This window comes from Tripterygium wilfordii, chromosome 15 (genome assembly GCF_013401445.1).
Source record: "Tripterygium wilfordii isolate XIE 37 chromosome 15, ASM1340144v1, whole genome shotgun sequence".
In the NCBI taxonomy this organism is placed as follows: Eukaryota; Viridiplantae; Streptophyta; class Magnoliopsida; order Celastrales; family Celastraceae; genus Tripterygium; species Tripterygium wilfordii.
The window spans coordinates 6,037,125-6,052,020 of NC_052246.1; the positions used below are offsets into that span (position 1 = coordinate 6,037,125).

The following is a 14,896-nucleotide window of genomic DNA, read 5'->3' on the forward strand; positions in this document are numbered from 1 at the left end:
ATCAATAAGTATAATTTTTATATTAGCCATACGTATTATATAGCTCTCAAAAAATATAAATAAGTGAGCTTTAATTGGGGATTTGAATATTTAGTAGTATACTTGTCTTTGGCACTAGCTTCTTCTATGGAGGGTCTGGCCTCAGCCTAACATGTGAACAATGATATCACGTAATTAAGTAAATTAGTTGCCAGTCTGCACAACATGCATGAAGCTCACATATGGCTTGTTTGATTTGATGATTAAAGAAAATAAAATTTGTTTTTACTCCATAAATTAAACACATTTTAATGTAGATTGGAAGTTAATTAACATATATGTCATCTTTGAAATTATACAACAAATATATCCCTATTAAATTCATTAATTAATACATTCATTTGATAGTAGTTACTCATTATGTTTTCATATGTGTATAAATAATCGTACAATAACAAAAATTAAGAAATTTATTTTGTAAAACAGGAATCTGTATGTTGATTTACTGGATATATTATATTCGTAATCATGTACAATATTTTTTCATTAATTAGTTCTAAATAAATGATTTAATTATTTTATTTTGTTAATGGTTTATAAATATAAAGATACATTGACCATAATATATTTGACTCGATAAATTATATTCGAGTCTCCATTGAAGAGGACAATGGATGGGATTTACTCTCCAAGAAATCTCCATAAAAACCAATAAAGAGAGTATTATTCCTACTATAACAAGAACACTTTAGTTCATATAAAAAGGGACCTCAAGTGTCAGGTAAATATTATGACTCATACACTTTGAATTACTGATTGAGAGAGGAAGAGCTCCGAGCATCAGTCCATCCTCCCTAGTAGAATTTGGTACTACTGTAGCTTATGTTCATTTTCTGTGCAAGAAAAAAAGGAAAACACTCACTAATTATCAAGAAGAATATCAACAACTTTAGCTCGATCTGACTAATTGATTCGTCTGATAGGACCGATCCTATTTATGACATCATCAAAAAGTATTCTACTCTCTCAGCAGCCACCTTCAACACAAACAGAGTTTAGTGGACAACAAACTATTGGATTATTGGTTGCATACTGCATGAAAAAAATACATGAATCAGAAGAAAGAAAAAAAAAACCATGATTTATCTAGGAAGGGAAAAAATAGAGAATTGAGCATGGATAACCACAACTTGTACGACATGGGTATAATGTGTATGATGAAGACTAGAAATATTAATAATTAGGTTATCTCATTTAATGTGACTTTTCACTCAACCTAAAAGTTCAACGCGAAATATACAATTCCATTATTTATTTATTTTAAGAATACTTTCTTGTATGTTATTTATTTATTTAACCCACAACTTGTATTTTTCGTAGGTATAACTTGTGTATATTTTTAGAATCATACTACAAATTGTTATCTTCAAATTTAGGGGTGGTAAAACTCTGTTCGGTCCAGATAATAAAATTTGTTCAATTCGGATTAAATCAAGTGTGGACATAAGTTATATATCCGAAATCTTGTTCCAAACAAAAAAAAAATTCTCCGATTTAAAATTGATCCGCGTCCAAACACACCTTTTTACTTGTCTGGATGGGATTAATTCATTATTTTCGGTTTATTCGTCCGGATTTAAACCAATATGGGTTTGGTCAAATAGGAATGTCCAAAATTCAATCCGGATTAGAATCCGGACGTGTAAATATTTTGTAAACACATGATGTTATCCGATCTAGAACTGATTTTTTTTACCCCTTATCTTCAATCATTCCAGAAAAAGAATCTATTAATTCTCTCCTACGTTGGATCGGAAGTACTTAACCCAAAAGTCCAACAAGCAAAATGCAATTCTATTATTTATTTATTTATATTATATATTTATTCCAACCACAACTTGTATTTTCTTATGGCATTTTTTTTCAATTATATTAAATTTTTTTTGTTGAATCATTACTGAAAAAATCTATTAATTATCTCCCATGTTAGTTGGACTTGAAGTGCATTGATTTTTCACTCAATCCAAAAGTTCAACGCAAAAAGTATAATTCTATTACTTATTTATTTTAATAATACTTTCTTGTATGTTATTTATTTATTCCAACCACTAACTGATTTTCTCTTGGGCATAACTTGTATATGTCAATTGTTGTTCATTGTTCAATCGTTCCCAAAAAAATATCATTTTTCTCCCCGTGTGGCCGTGTTGATTGGATCGTAAGTGGAATGACTATGGGATGAGGGGGGCTGCAATGTAGATTGCAGCCATTGTTTGAAATCCTTTTAATCTAAACCTTCCCTTTCATCCAATGGTCTCAAATAAACAAGAATAAACATTGCCTGAAAAATTCCTCCTCTTAGATTCGACTTCATTACTGCTTCCATAAGATCCAGCAAGGAAGATGCAGATTGATTTTCAAGAACATTGTCATTATTTTAGGATTGTTTTATCTTTTTCTTTTTACTAAAAAGTGTGTACATATACACTCGCTTATTTTGGAGAAAAAACATATCATTTTTCTTGACCTTTTGACCAACCTATTAGCCTATATCTGACATCGGCATGACAAATAAAGCCTTTTTTGTGCTTCTTCGATTAGGATTGTAACTGGAACGGGTCTGTTGATGGTGGAAGAGATAAGCAGGAATGGGTTAATGCGTAGAGATAAGAGGGAACCCAAAGCGTCTGAGAATTTTTTTAGTAGTGTTTGTCTTTGTTTATTTGAGACCATTGGATGAAAGGGAAGGTTTAGATTAAAAGGATTGCAAGCAATGGCTGCAATCTACATTGCAGCCCCCCTCATCCCCATGACTTTTCACTCAACCCACAAAATCTCAATTCATTTATTTAATAATGAGATAATTACTAATAAATTCCTTTTTTTAAATATGGTAGGGGACCAATAAATTCCTCTTTAGACCAATAAAGACATTTTTAAAAGTATTGCACTAATAAGTCCTCAAATGTGGCGGTATTGTTGGGCCATGTCAGTTTTTTTTAAACAAATTTGAAAATATTCTCTCAAAATATATGTTGGATTAAAAAAATTATATATCCAGAATCATCATGAAAATCTTTTTCCAATGAGACCCATTATCGATATCTTTTTAAATTGAAAAAAGGTCAAAATGATTAAACAAGAGAGTTTCATACTTTTGCGCATTGATCATAAGATGTTACAAATATGAAAACTCAAACTAATGACAGAAGAAGTAATAACATTTCAATCATTTTTATTCATCAAGCACAGCATAATAAAACACAAGCAAACAACCATGCACACACCACACTGATCAAAAGCAATTCACATGAATATATACAAGCAAAACACATGAATATATACAAGCTACCTAGGCTTGGATGTCAGGATTCAAGGAAGCATATGCAAGGAATTCAGGATTGTGTTCCAATTTCTCCATGTCACGATCGTCTAACATCGCCAGTACTTCTATTGCATCGCCAGATTCGGTCTGAATTTGGTAAATCATATTAATTTGCACTTCTTGAACGATCGGTGCTACCGTGACCCATAAAGGCTTTCCCCATCCAAAATCTGCTTCATAGAGTCCCATCTTGCTAAGACTAGAAACCGCATAAGTTTTTCTTGACCTAGCAAAGATCTCTCTCCCTTCTTCCAATAACTTACATATTTTCTCCAACCCTTCTTCACCTTGCATATTCGACAAATAGTCGGCATTCACTTCCCCTATTGATTTTCTCAAAAGATCCACTAAACAAGATAGTTCTTTGTTTTTTTCATTTCTTGGGTCATAAGTTGCAATTGCTCTCCATAAAATATCTCCGATGGAATACTCCGGTAGCGGAGGACTTAATCTTGGCCGTAAATTAACCAAGTGTACACACGTAGTCGGTTCTTGAGAATCATGACTAATGAGGCATTTCCATATGAGTCCAGAGATTGCTTCTGCTCGAGTTGGGTTATGAACATTTTCACTTCTAGCCTTCACCTTGAGTGAAGATATGGCAGTATCATCAAACACAAACCATTTTGCGACCTTCTTCTGTTCCGGCCTAGGCGTGATTTCAGCGAAGAATGGCATTTGAGCTGAAAATTGTCCATGATTAGGTGGGAAAAGTGATGCTGCGACACTATGTGGACACAATTCTTGATACAAATTTTCGCGAGAGATGGCAGCCCACGCCTTGATGAAAGCACTAAAGGTGGTACCATCTATGAATTTGTGTAAGAAAGAGATACCAATAGCAATACCACCACATGAAAAAATATTAATTTGAATACCTACTTGTACCGCCTTCTCCGGTGACTCTTTGTAAATAGGGCTTAACGGAACAAACATGTTTAGTAGCTCAATGTTTAGAGGTTTAAGACAATCAATCATTGCATAACCAACTTTGGCTACTACAAACAAGACGCCCTCGTCGTTACAATCAACGGTGGTAGAGTCTTTGATTTTTCCGCCAAGCGGGTAAAACCGAGTTAGGGTTTTCGATAACGAGTCTTTGAATCGACCTAATTTCTCTTCAATAGAAAGATTGGGATTGGAGTGATAGAAGAACAAAAATGGTTGATAAAATACGGGGAAAAGCTGATCGAAAATGCTGATTTTGAAGTATTTAAGGTGAGGGGGTGTTGGTGAAGATGGTTTGATGATTTCTTGTGAAGTGACTTGAACTAATTCCATCTTCGCACAATTGTTAAGGGAGTTGTGTTCTTTCTAGACAAGTATGCATATAAGCATGATGGGTAGTCCTCCCTTTTATAATCTCAACTCGAAAGATATCTTTTACAAATATATTTTTTGCTCATGCAACTCGGGCAACATGATAATATATTTCTTTTCTCTTGCTCTTTGAAATAGGAAACTTCAAGACGAGTAACACGAAAGAACCGCTTTTCGTTGACTATGTACTATAACCAAAACAGAAGATTCAGTAAACAAGGTTTAACTGCCAATAAATCCCTCATGTAAGGTTTATAGACCCATAAGTACTTCATTAGAAATATTATACTGATAAGTTCTTAAGCTAAACATTAAAATTCCATTAAGTACAAACTTACATGAAATAAAAATTAAATGGACAGTTTTACCCTTATCTCTGTTTATACGTCGTGTTTTGTGTTTTACTCTATGATGTATGCTAACATCTTAGCTTATTTTTATTTTAAGCAAACTGGAAAAATATTTTCTCTCTCACAATACACGTCAGATTAAAAATATTTATATACCCATAATCAACTCGTAAAACTTTTTTCAATGAGAACTACTATCGATATCTTTTGAAAACCGAAAAAATTGGTCAAATATAGCATTGATTTAAACATTAGGGCTTTATGCTTTTGTGCATTGGTTAATCATATAGAAATCATACCTAAAAAATTAAAGTTCACTCATGATAAATCATATTAAGCATGTAAGAATGTTCATATGAAATTTCATAGCAAATAGAGTATATATGATTACTCACAAAGATAATATCACTGTTTTATAAGAATAGTGAAATTTCTTTAAATCAGTGAGATTTTTCAATCATAACAAGACATTTCCTTAAGATCCAATCATGATAAATCATATTAAGCATGTAAGAATGTTTATATAAAATTTCATAACAAATAGAGCACATATGATTACTCAAATAAGTAATATTGTTTTATAAGAGCAATGAAATTCCACTGTTGGTTTAGTTTTCACAGTTTTCTGAAATTTTCAAAAAGGATCTCGATTTTTGTCCCTAAATAAATAAATGATATACAATAAAGTATTATGAAAATAAGTAGATAATAGAATTAGTGCATTTTGTGAGTTCGACTTGGGTTGAGTGAAAAATCAATGCACTTCAGGTCCAACTAACATGGGAACTAATTAAAAAAGTTATTTTTCAGTAATTATTCAACATTGCAAGAGATGTTCTAGTATGAATGGATGATGCTAAGAAAATTTATAAGTTCAGCACACAAAAAAATACAAGTTGTGGTTGGAATAAATAAATAAAATACAAGAAAGCATTTTTAAAATATATAAATAATAGAATTAAATTTTGCGCGTTGAACGTTTGGATTGAGTGAAAAATCATTCCTCTTTTGATATTTTTTTTCAAATACCATCCGATTGACTAAAACATGTGATTGATCTGGAAGGTTTGCATCCAGGAGGAGAGAAGTGTGAAGAGAGAGAGAGAAGAATTTAGGATTTTCTTACTTTTTAATTTATGTTTTTCTTTCTTCTTTCGATTTTGGTGGAAATTGTTTTGATTTTCACTTATGTTTCTTCGCCATGTCATTTAACAAGTCATTATTTAATTTCTTCCAAAAAAATATGTATTAAAAAATTTGCCACATAGAAGAATTTAACGTCTGAATGTTTAGAGGGCTTCAAAATAAAGGGGCTTGAATGACCCAAAAAAAGTAAAAGGGCTCAATCGACCCTTTTTGTAAAGTATATGGGCTTCTTGGTACTTTTATTCCATATTATAATTATTGATTAATACAAGCTCATACAACAAAACAAATATTTTTTTGAAAAACCTATATGTTTTCATGCACCAAACTTAGGCTTGAAAAATTTAAGGCCATAGATGACATTTGTGCCACCATAAAAGATAGATCACATCTCGTATACATGAAAATTAAATAAAAAATAGCTTAACAAAAAAAATATTGAAGAATTCGAAAAAATCTCAAGAAAACCATAGCTCTATCTCCAAAGTCCATCATTCATATTTGCACCATTGATGCATAAGAGAACAAATATTGATTGCTACACACTCATACATAATGATAAATGATAGATAATTTTTACTCAATGAAAAATCGTTGCACAACTCAAATGATAGTTTTTTGTTATCTTAAATATTTTATATTTTAATTTGTGATGTGTAATTTAACGACTATATATATATATTTGTTTAATAAATATATAGATATTTACTTATTCTCGATCATTTTTCAATAAATAACTATAACAAAATTTTCAGAGACATTGCCCCCGAACCCCTACTCAACTTTTGACTCCCCCCTTATAAATTCTACCTCTACCACTAATCAAACCCCACAATTCATTTTCTAGGTCTGCCCGTTATTGCTCATTAGTGTTAGTTTTGTAAACTAAAAAATAGTGATGGACTTTCAACATTAATATGACATTAAATTTTAATAGTTGGGTGTTCTTATGGAATGATGAAAACCTTGATCTTAACAGAATTAAGAACAAGGTTGAGTTGAGAGAAATCTCTCAATTTTGAGAACAAATCTCGATTTTTGTTTAATTTCTTTGATTGATAAAAATAAGTAAAACTCTATCGGCTTATATAGCCAAACAAACAACCCAAAACCTACTCAAACTACAAGACCAAAACTATATAGAAAACTACTTTATACGTAAACTAGACTAATTAAAAGCAAATACAAACAAGAATATAAATACTAAACAAATACTAATAATATGGGAAACTAAACTAACTACGACTTGTCTTTTATTGGTTCTCATCATTCCCTCCCTCTTCAAGACTATGCTTGTCCACAAGGATGAAATTGCATCTTGAACAGCTTTCTAACCACTACATCAGTCTCCCTTTGTTGGAGAAAACTCGACCTCGAATTTTAAGTCGTAGTAGCAGTAAAAACCTTATCAAGAATAGCATCATTGATATGAAGAAGCACGTCTCCGACCAATACTTCCTTGAATCCTCAATTTCAATTATCAACGAGAGCGAAGGATTTTTAACCTTGCTAAATCAGTTGGGAATGACAAAATTGACATATTCAACAAGCATCATAATATTGTCGGGATTTGCTAATTGAATAATGTTTGAATTTTCCTCCAATATTTCTTCTTTGATCTCTTCTTGCAGTATCAAATCTCCTTCGTTCGGATAATCATCGAATATTGGGGCCGATAATTTGTCTATTCCCACATCAATAGAATTCACGTTCAAGTCTTCCTCTTTTTCTTCATCGAAAATAGACGTTTGATAATTTATTTAGATCATGTTTGCTCTTGGCGAGTAAGTCGTCAATCTTATCTAGCCATTGTTGGATTTGGGCAAACTGCTGTAGAATCTTCATGCGAAACGCTTGAAGGCTGGCTTTGATACGATTCTTGTTAGAACCCATGATGAGTTCTCTCAATGAAAGCACCAATGATGAAAACCTTGATCTTAACAGAATTAAGAACAAGGTTGGGTTAAGAGAAATCTCTCGATTTTGAGAACAAATCTCGATTTTTGTTTAATTTCTTTGATTGATAAAAATAAGTAAAACTCTATCGGCTTATATAGCCAAGCAAACAACCCAAAACCTACTTAATCTAGAAGACCAAAACTATATAGAAAACTACTTTATACCTAAACTAGACTAATTAAAAGTAAATACCAACAAGAATATAAATACTAAACAAATATTAATTGGAAGTAAATACTAATAATATAAGAAACTAAACTAACTACGACTTGTTTTTTATTGGTTCTCATCATGGAACTTCAGCATCTAATATTAAATATAAATAGTTATTATAATAAATATTAAGGATCACATCTATATAGATATTTGTTGAAATTGATAAGTATCCGAGTCTTTCTATATCCGAAGATATTTCCTTTTGGGTACTACCTAATTTTTTATTTGTCGGGAATTAAAATAAAAATAATGATGATGAGCTTTCAACATTCATGTGATATTAAATTTGAATAGTTGGGTGTTCTCATGGAACTTGAGCATCTAATACTAAATATAAATAGTTATTATAATCAATATTAAGTATCACATCAATTGATATATATATGTTGAGATTGGTCAAGTATTCGAGTCTTTCTATATCCGAAGATATTTCCTTTTGGGTACTACCTGATTTTTTATTTGTTGGGAGTTAAAATTAAAATTAAAACTAAAATAATAGGATTAGGACTTTTGGGTTGAGTGAAAAGCCATTCCACTTCCGTTTCAAATTGATACATTCTTTCTTAGCAACATTACTAGACAAGTTGCAGTATGATTCTTAAAAAAATATACAAAAAAGAATACAAGTTGAAAGAAATAAATCATATACAAGAAAGTATTGTTAAAATAAATAAATAAATAAATAAATAAATAAATAAATGAAAAGATTAGAACTTCTATTAACGATATAAAAAAGATCACATCACTAGAATGCATCTGAAATTTCATGCTAAGAAGATAATAAAGTTTGTAGGCATCTTCGTGGTGATCTTCCTCTCGTTTTTTACACGATCTTGGCACATCTTATTGTAGCACAGATCAAGAGAAACTATCTTCTTTTTTGTTGCTTGAGTTGTTGGATCAAAGCTCATCATGATCGCAATATCTTTAGAGTAATAGTGATCATGGTGAAATTCTCATGTCATGTCCCTCTTTCAAGACAGATATGGGAGCACTAGGAATATGCGGCTTGTTCCAATCTCCTGGAATGAGACACTTGATATTTTAAAATCCAAATAATACCTCATGAATGGCCACTCCTGTTTTATTTTTCATATATATACATATTCAACATTAACAAGATGACCTAAAAATATATAATGTGGAGTAGCATATATTATTGGAACACTTGTGCTATATTTTGAATAAAAATAAAAGTTGATAGGAGACAATGAGCTTTTGAACAACTACACTTGAATCGATTTTTAATTTAAAAAGGTAAAAAATATTTTTTATGTCATCAAACATTAATTACTTAAAGACGAACATGTGTCCCATTGGAGCAACTTGGAGGTTATATATTCATTCTTAAAAACAATCTCTTCACATATTATTTTGTAAGAACTAACATTTAAATCAATCCGACTTGTAGGTTGTTTCAGTTCTCATAACATAAATTTTGAGACTTTCATTTGTAAAGTTTTTACTAAAAATACATATCACTTCTTGCGTAAATAGCGAGTAAAAATGCCTCCCATCACGTGTATATCTAATACTCGATCTTTCAGGGATTAAGTTCAAATAAGTCACTGAAAGATAGAGGCTTTGCAATTGGTAACTAAATTTTTTTAACTAAGCCACTGAATGTTCCAAATTTCAACAATGGAATCAGTCCAATCCAATTTCAATGAATTTGAAGCCGAAAATTGCACTAAACTCATGCCCACCAAAATGAAACTTGTAACTATTGCATAGTACTCTAGTAATTCAAAATCCTTATATTCTATAACCGCCAAATCTGCATTACACTAATGTTTGGCGAAACTTGTAACTATTGCATGGTACTCTACTAATTCTAGCACTATGTCACTGACGAGAGGTGACTTGGTAAGTAATCGGTTGGGTTAAGCATATGTGTGCCCAAGATTTAATTCCAATGAGAAGTATATTTCTCAACGATATTTTAAAAAAGAAGAAAGTCTTTTGCTATTTCCCAACAGAGACTCTTACTGTCCACATTCTACTCATCGGTGTCGTATGGTATTATTTCATTATTATATTTCTATAGAGGTCGAGTGATGATGTTGAATTCTCTTGAATCATTGACAAAATCTCACCACACACTAAATAAGGCTATTATTTAGTGTCTATTTCATTTCACCGTACTCGAATGGAGAGTTGATTATGAGCATGTACAACCTAGGTCTGACGTGATACTATGACATGCATGGTGTACTTTGTGTATGATGACGACTAGAAATATCAATAATTAGGTTATTCTCATTTAATATTAATCTGACAGTTAGGAGGTATTCACTGGAGGAGTTTAGTATTTTTAAACACTGGATCTCCCTCGGATCCTAATATGTATAGATGTCAATTTGTTGACCCCTAATTATTCGAATTATTGGGGGTGCTGTACATCAAATTACAGCTGCCCCCGTTGTAGTAATTTTACACATTTATATATTTTTAAAAATAAAAAAAAAATATATTTGTGTAGTATTTTGTTTAACGAATCTAACCATTTTTTTTTATTTGAAACAAAAATCAAATTCATCGGGAAAAAGACATAGAAAGTTTTAAGTTTATATCCAATGGTTCAGAATTATTATATCTTTTTTATGTTGAATTTTATTTTTATTTCGGACAAATGATTTATCGTTGGATACGTATAAATGATCAAAATATAAATATAAATTTTTTAAAATTTTTTAAAAATTTATTCGATACTATAATGCAATTACAGCAGGGGCTGCTGTAAAAAAACTATAGCGGCCCCCAATTACTCTAATTATTCATATGTCTAGGCAGCATCTGATCAGCACGTTTGTGATGCTCACGTAAGCAATGGGTTGATATAGACATATATATATATACACATACATACATACATACATATATATATATATATATATATATCAACTGTCTGATCTCTGCATCACCCCACTATACCTCTCCTTCAAATCAGGTACCATGCTCTTCTCTCTCTCATTTAATATTTTTGTTTCAATATCCATAAATTGGCTTAGCTAGTTCTAACATCAACAATCTTTAAGTTAATTTTTGAAGGTTAAAAAAGAGCAGTCATGCTGGGTCAGAATGGCAAGCTAGGATATGCAGGCGTTGAAAGAGCGATTGTGATCGAGAAGAAGGTGCATACAAGGTGTTTCGAGGTCATGGAGTCCGACGATGACAAATTCACTGGAGATAACAAGTGTTACATGGATAGTATCCTTGCTATGTACAGGGAGAATCTTATCGATCGAACCAAGCACCATATAGGTATAATTTACACATGATAATGTTATTGTTTTACGTGTAATCTTTAGTGGCGTACCTGAGTTTTTGGGGGCCATGGCGAACTCTAAAAAATGGTCTCTCTTAAAAAAAAATGAAATATCATATATCATATGTTACTTAAATGAGTTTAAGGCTACTATAATATTGGGTAGTATCCCATGTCGCCCCACCCCAGAGACGCCTTTGGTAATCTCATATCAGTAAAACGAAAGAAAGATGATGCAACTTGGTTGAGTCTGAAAATGATTAGTTTTATATATGTTTGTTCCATGAATGCAGGATATTGTTTCAACTTAGACTTTGACTATGGAGCTCTGGCAAATCTGCAACACTTCTCCATCAACAACCTTGGAGATCCATTTATTGAGAGCAACTATGGTGTCCATTCAAGGCAATTTGAAGTAGGAGTTCTAGATTGGTTTGCGAATCTATGGGAGATTGAGAGAAGTGACTACTGGGGTTACATTACAAATGGTGGTACTGAAGGAAATCTTCATGGGATTTTACTTGGAAGGGAAGTTCTTCCTGATGGAGTTTTGTACACATCACAAGATTCACACTATTCAATCTTTAAGGCAGCAAGAATGTATAGAATTGAGTGTGTGAAGGTTGACACTCTAATCTCTGGAGAGATTGATTGTTCTGATTTCAAGACCAAATTACTTTCTAACAAGGACAAACCAGCTATCATCAATGTTAATATAGGTCTCTCTCTCTCTCTGTCTCTGTCTCTCTCATCAATATTTGTAGTGAAATTGTTGTAAATTAATGCCATAATTATTTGTTTTGTAGGAACTACAATGAAAGGAGCTGTTGATGATCTTGATCTCGTTATAAAAACACTTGAAGAGTGTGGATTCACTAGTGATAAGTTCTACATTCATTGTGATGGTGCTTTGTTTGGACTTATGATGCCTTTTATCAAACATGTAAGTATATTTGTTTAGGATTCTTATGGAAATTTATATATTTTTTACTAGAACCTTTCCTGACCCTCTATTCATTAATTACTGCTAAGTGTCCTCCCAAGAATAACCTAAAAAGAATAAGAGCAATGTTAGCTACATCCCAAAATATGACCCGAAAAGATCACAAATCTAAATCTATGTGGTATTAAAAGAGTCATTGTTTGTAAACACATATATTGGGTCCACTTAACATCCAACACTTCATATCAATTGGGGGTCCTTTCGGGGTTATATTTTGGGATCTGGGAGCTCCCCAATTCGTTCAAAGTTTTAGAGTCTACAATTTGAATCCAATGGTTTGGGGAGATGTGTCACATTACACCATATTTTTATTTTTCAATTTTAAAAACTTGTCTGTTTTTTTTTTCCATCATTAGACGTGAATTGTAGACTTTAGGGAATTGCGGAACTCCAAAATCCCACTTTTTGGAGGCATTTTCCAAAGAATAACTATAGAGAAATATAAATACCTCATTGATTGTTTCTGTTTGATGAATTTTTTCATGTTTTACAATTCCCATTTGTACCTTCATATATTTATTTATTTTTGGTGAAACACAGGCACCAAAAGTTACATTTAAGAAGCCAATTGGAAGTGTAAGTGTTTCAGGCCACAAGTTTCTTGGATGTCCAATGCCTTGTGGTGTTCAAATAACAAGAACAAACCACATCAATGTCCTTTCAAAGAACATTGAGTACATTGCTTCAAGGGACGCAACAATCACGGGAAGCAGAAATGGCCATACCCCCATCTTCCTTTGGTACACCCTTAACATGAAAGGTTACAAAGGGTTTCAAGAAGAAGTACAAAATTGTCTAAGAAATGCTCAATACTTAAGGGATCGTCTCCGCGATGCTGGGATCAGTGCAATGTTGAATGAGCTCAGTAACACAGTGGTGATCGAACGTCCCGCCGACGAGAAGTTTGTTCGGAAATGGCAGCTTGCTTGCCAAGAAAACTTTGCTCATGTTGTGGTGATGCCTCATGTCACCATTGAAAAGCTTGATGAGTTTATGAACGAGTTTGTTGAAAAACGCCCAAGTTGGTATGATCAAGATGGACCTCCCTGTCTTGCTTCAAATGTGGGAAGTGAGAATTGTGCTTGCGCTATGCATAAGTAAAAATTAAAAAAAAAAAAAAAAGTTTCAATGTGAATGATTTAATCATTTTACTTTTTTAATTGTTGGTTTGATTGTAGCAGAGCGTTTGAATAAATTAAGAATATGTCTGGAATTGATTTCAATAATATTGGTTTTCGTGTTTCTACATCGTATTCTACACATGAAAACACATGCATAACTATCTATATACACATTTCGAAGTGCGGTTAAGGGCGCGTTTGCAAAGAGGGTAAGAATTTGAGAGTATAATTTGTTACCCATGTAAATGTTACAAGGGTAATAATAATTATGGAGAATAAGTGTTACCCTTGTTTGGTAAAGAAGGGTAAAATTTACCCAAGTATTCATTACTCTTGTTTGTTACGACTATACATTACTGGTGTAATACCATTACCCTTGTTTGTTATTATTGTAATGAACCAAACTAGAAAAAAGTGAGATTATGTTTTTTATTGTTACGACTATCATGTACCAAGATTTTAAAAATATAGATACATATGCATATATCTACACACAGCCAGACATATTATATATAATAACAATTGTTAACAATTTCAACAAAATAATCTGGTAACATTCAAATCCATGACAGAGACGTAACACAATAGTAGGGGTCATCATTTGGCCCGCGGGCCTAGGTCCGAGCTCGGCCCTGCCCGACCCCTTGGGCTGGCATGGGCTCCATTTTTTGGGTCAGCCCAACCCGAAGCCAGACACCTCAGGCCAATTTTGGCTCAGCCCGAGCCCGACCCAAGCCCGACATTATTTATTTATATATATATATAATATGTATATATTTATATTTATATATATATATATATATAAAATATGTATGTATATATATAATACACACACATAAACAGACAGTGCATGCATTGTCTATGTATATGTATATATGTATGTGTATTATATATATATGTATGTATATATATACACAGACAGGGCATATGTATATATTTATATGTGTGTGTATATGTATATGTGTGTATATATATATATATATATATATATATGTATATATATACACAGATAGTGCATATGTATATATATGTGTGTGTATGTATATGTGTGTATATATATATGTATATATATATGTATATATATACACAGACAGTGCATGTGTGTGTATATGTGTATATACACACAGACAGTGCATATGTGAGTGTGTG

General features: G+C 32.1%; 2 protein-coding genes across 2 annotated transcripts; one reads left to right on the forward strand and one right to left on the reverse strand.

The window, feature by feature from the left end:
* Positions 1-3,331: 3,331 nt before the first annotated feature.
* Positions 3,332-4,645, reverse strand: LOC119979802 (salutaridinol 7-O-acetyltransferase-like). Its single transcript, XM_038822433.1, has one exon. It carries the CDS (start codon positions 4,643-4,645, stop codon positions 3,332-3,334), a length of 1,314 nt encoding a protein of 437 aa, XP_038678361.1.
* Positions 4,646-11,423: 6,778 nt separating this feature from the next.
* On the forward strand, positions 11,424-13,858 carry LOC119979803 (serine decarboxylase-like). The gene is made up of 4 exons (XM_038822434.1): positions 11,424-11,619; positions 11,917-12,342; positions 12,430-12,566; positions 13,167-13,858. Exons 1-4 carry the CDS (start codon positions 11,424-11,426, stop codon positions 13,725-13,727), a joined length of 1,320 nt encoding a protein of 439 aa, XP_038678362.1. The 3' UTR covers positions 13,728-13,858.
* Positions 13,859-14,896: the final 1,038 nt, after the last annotated feature.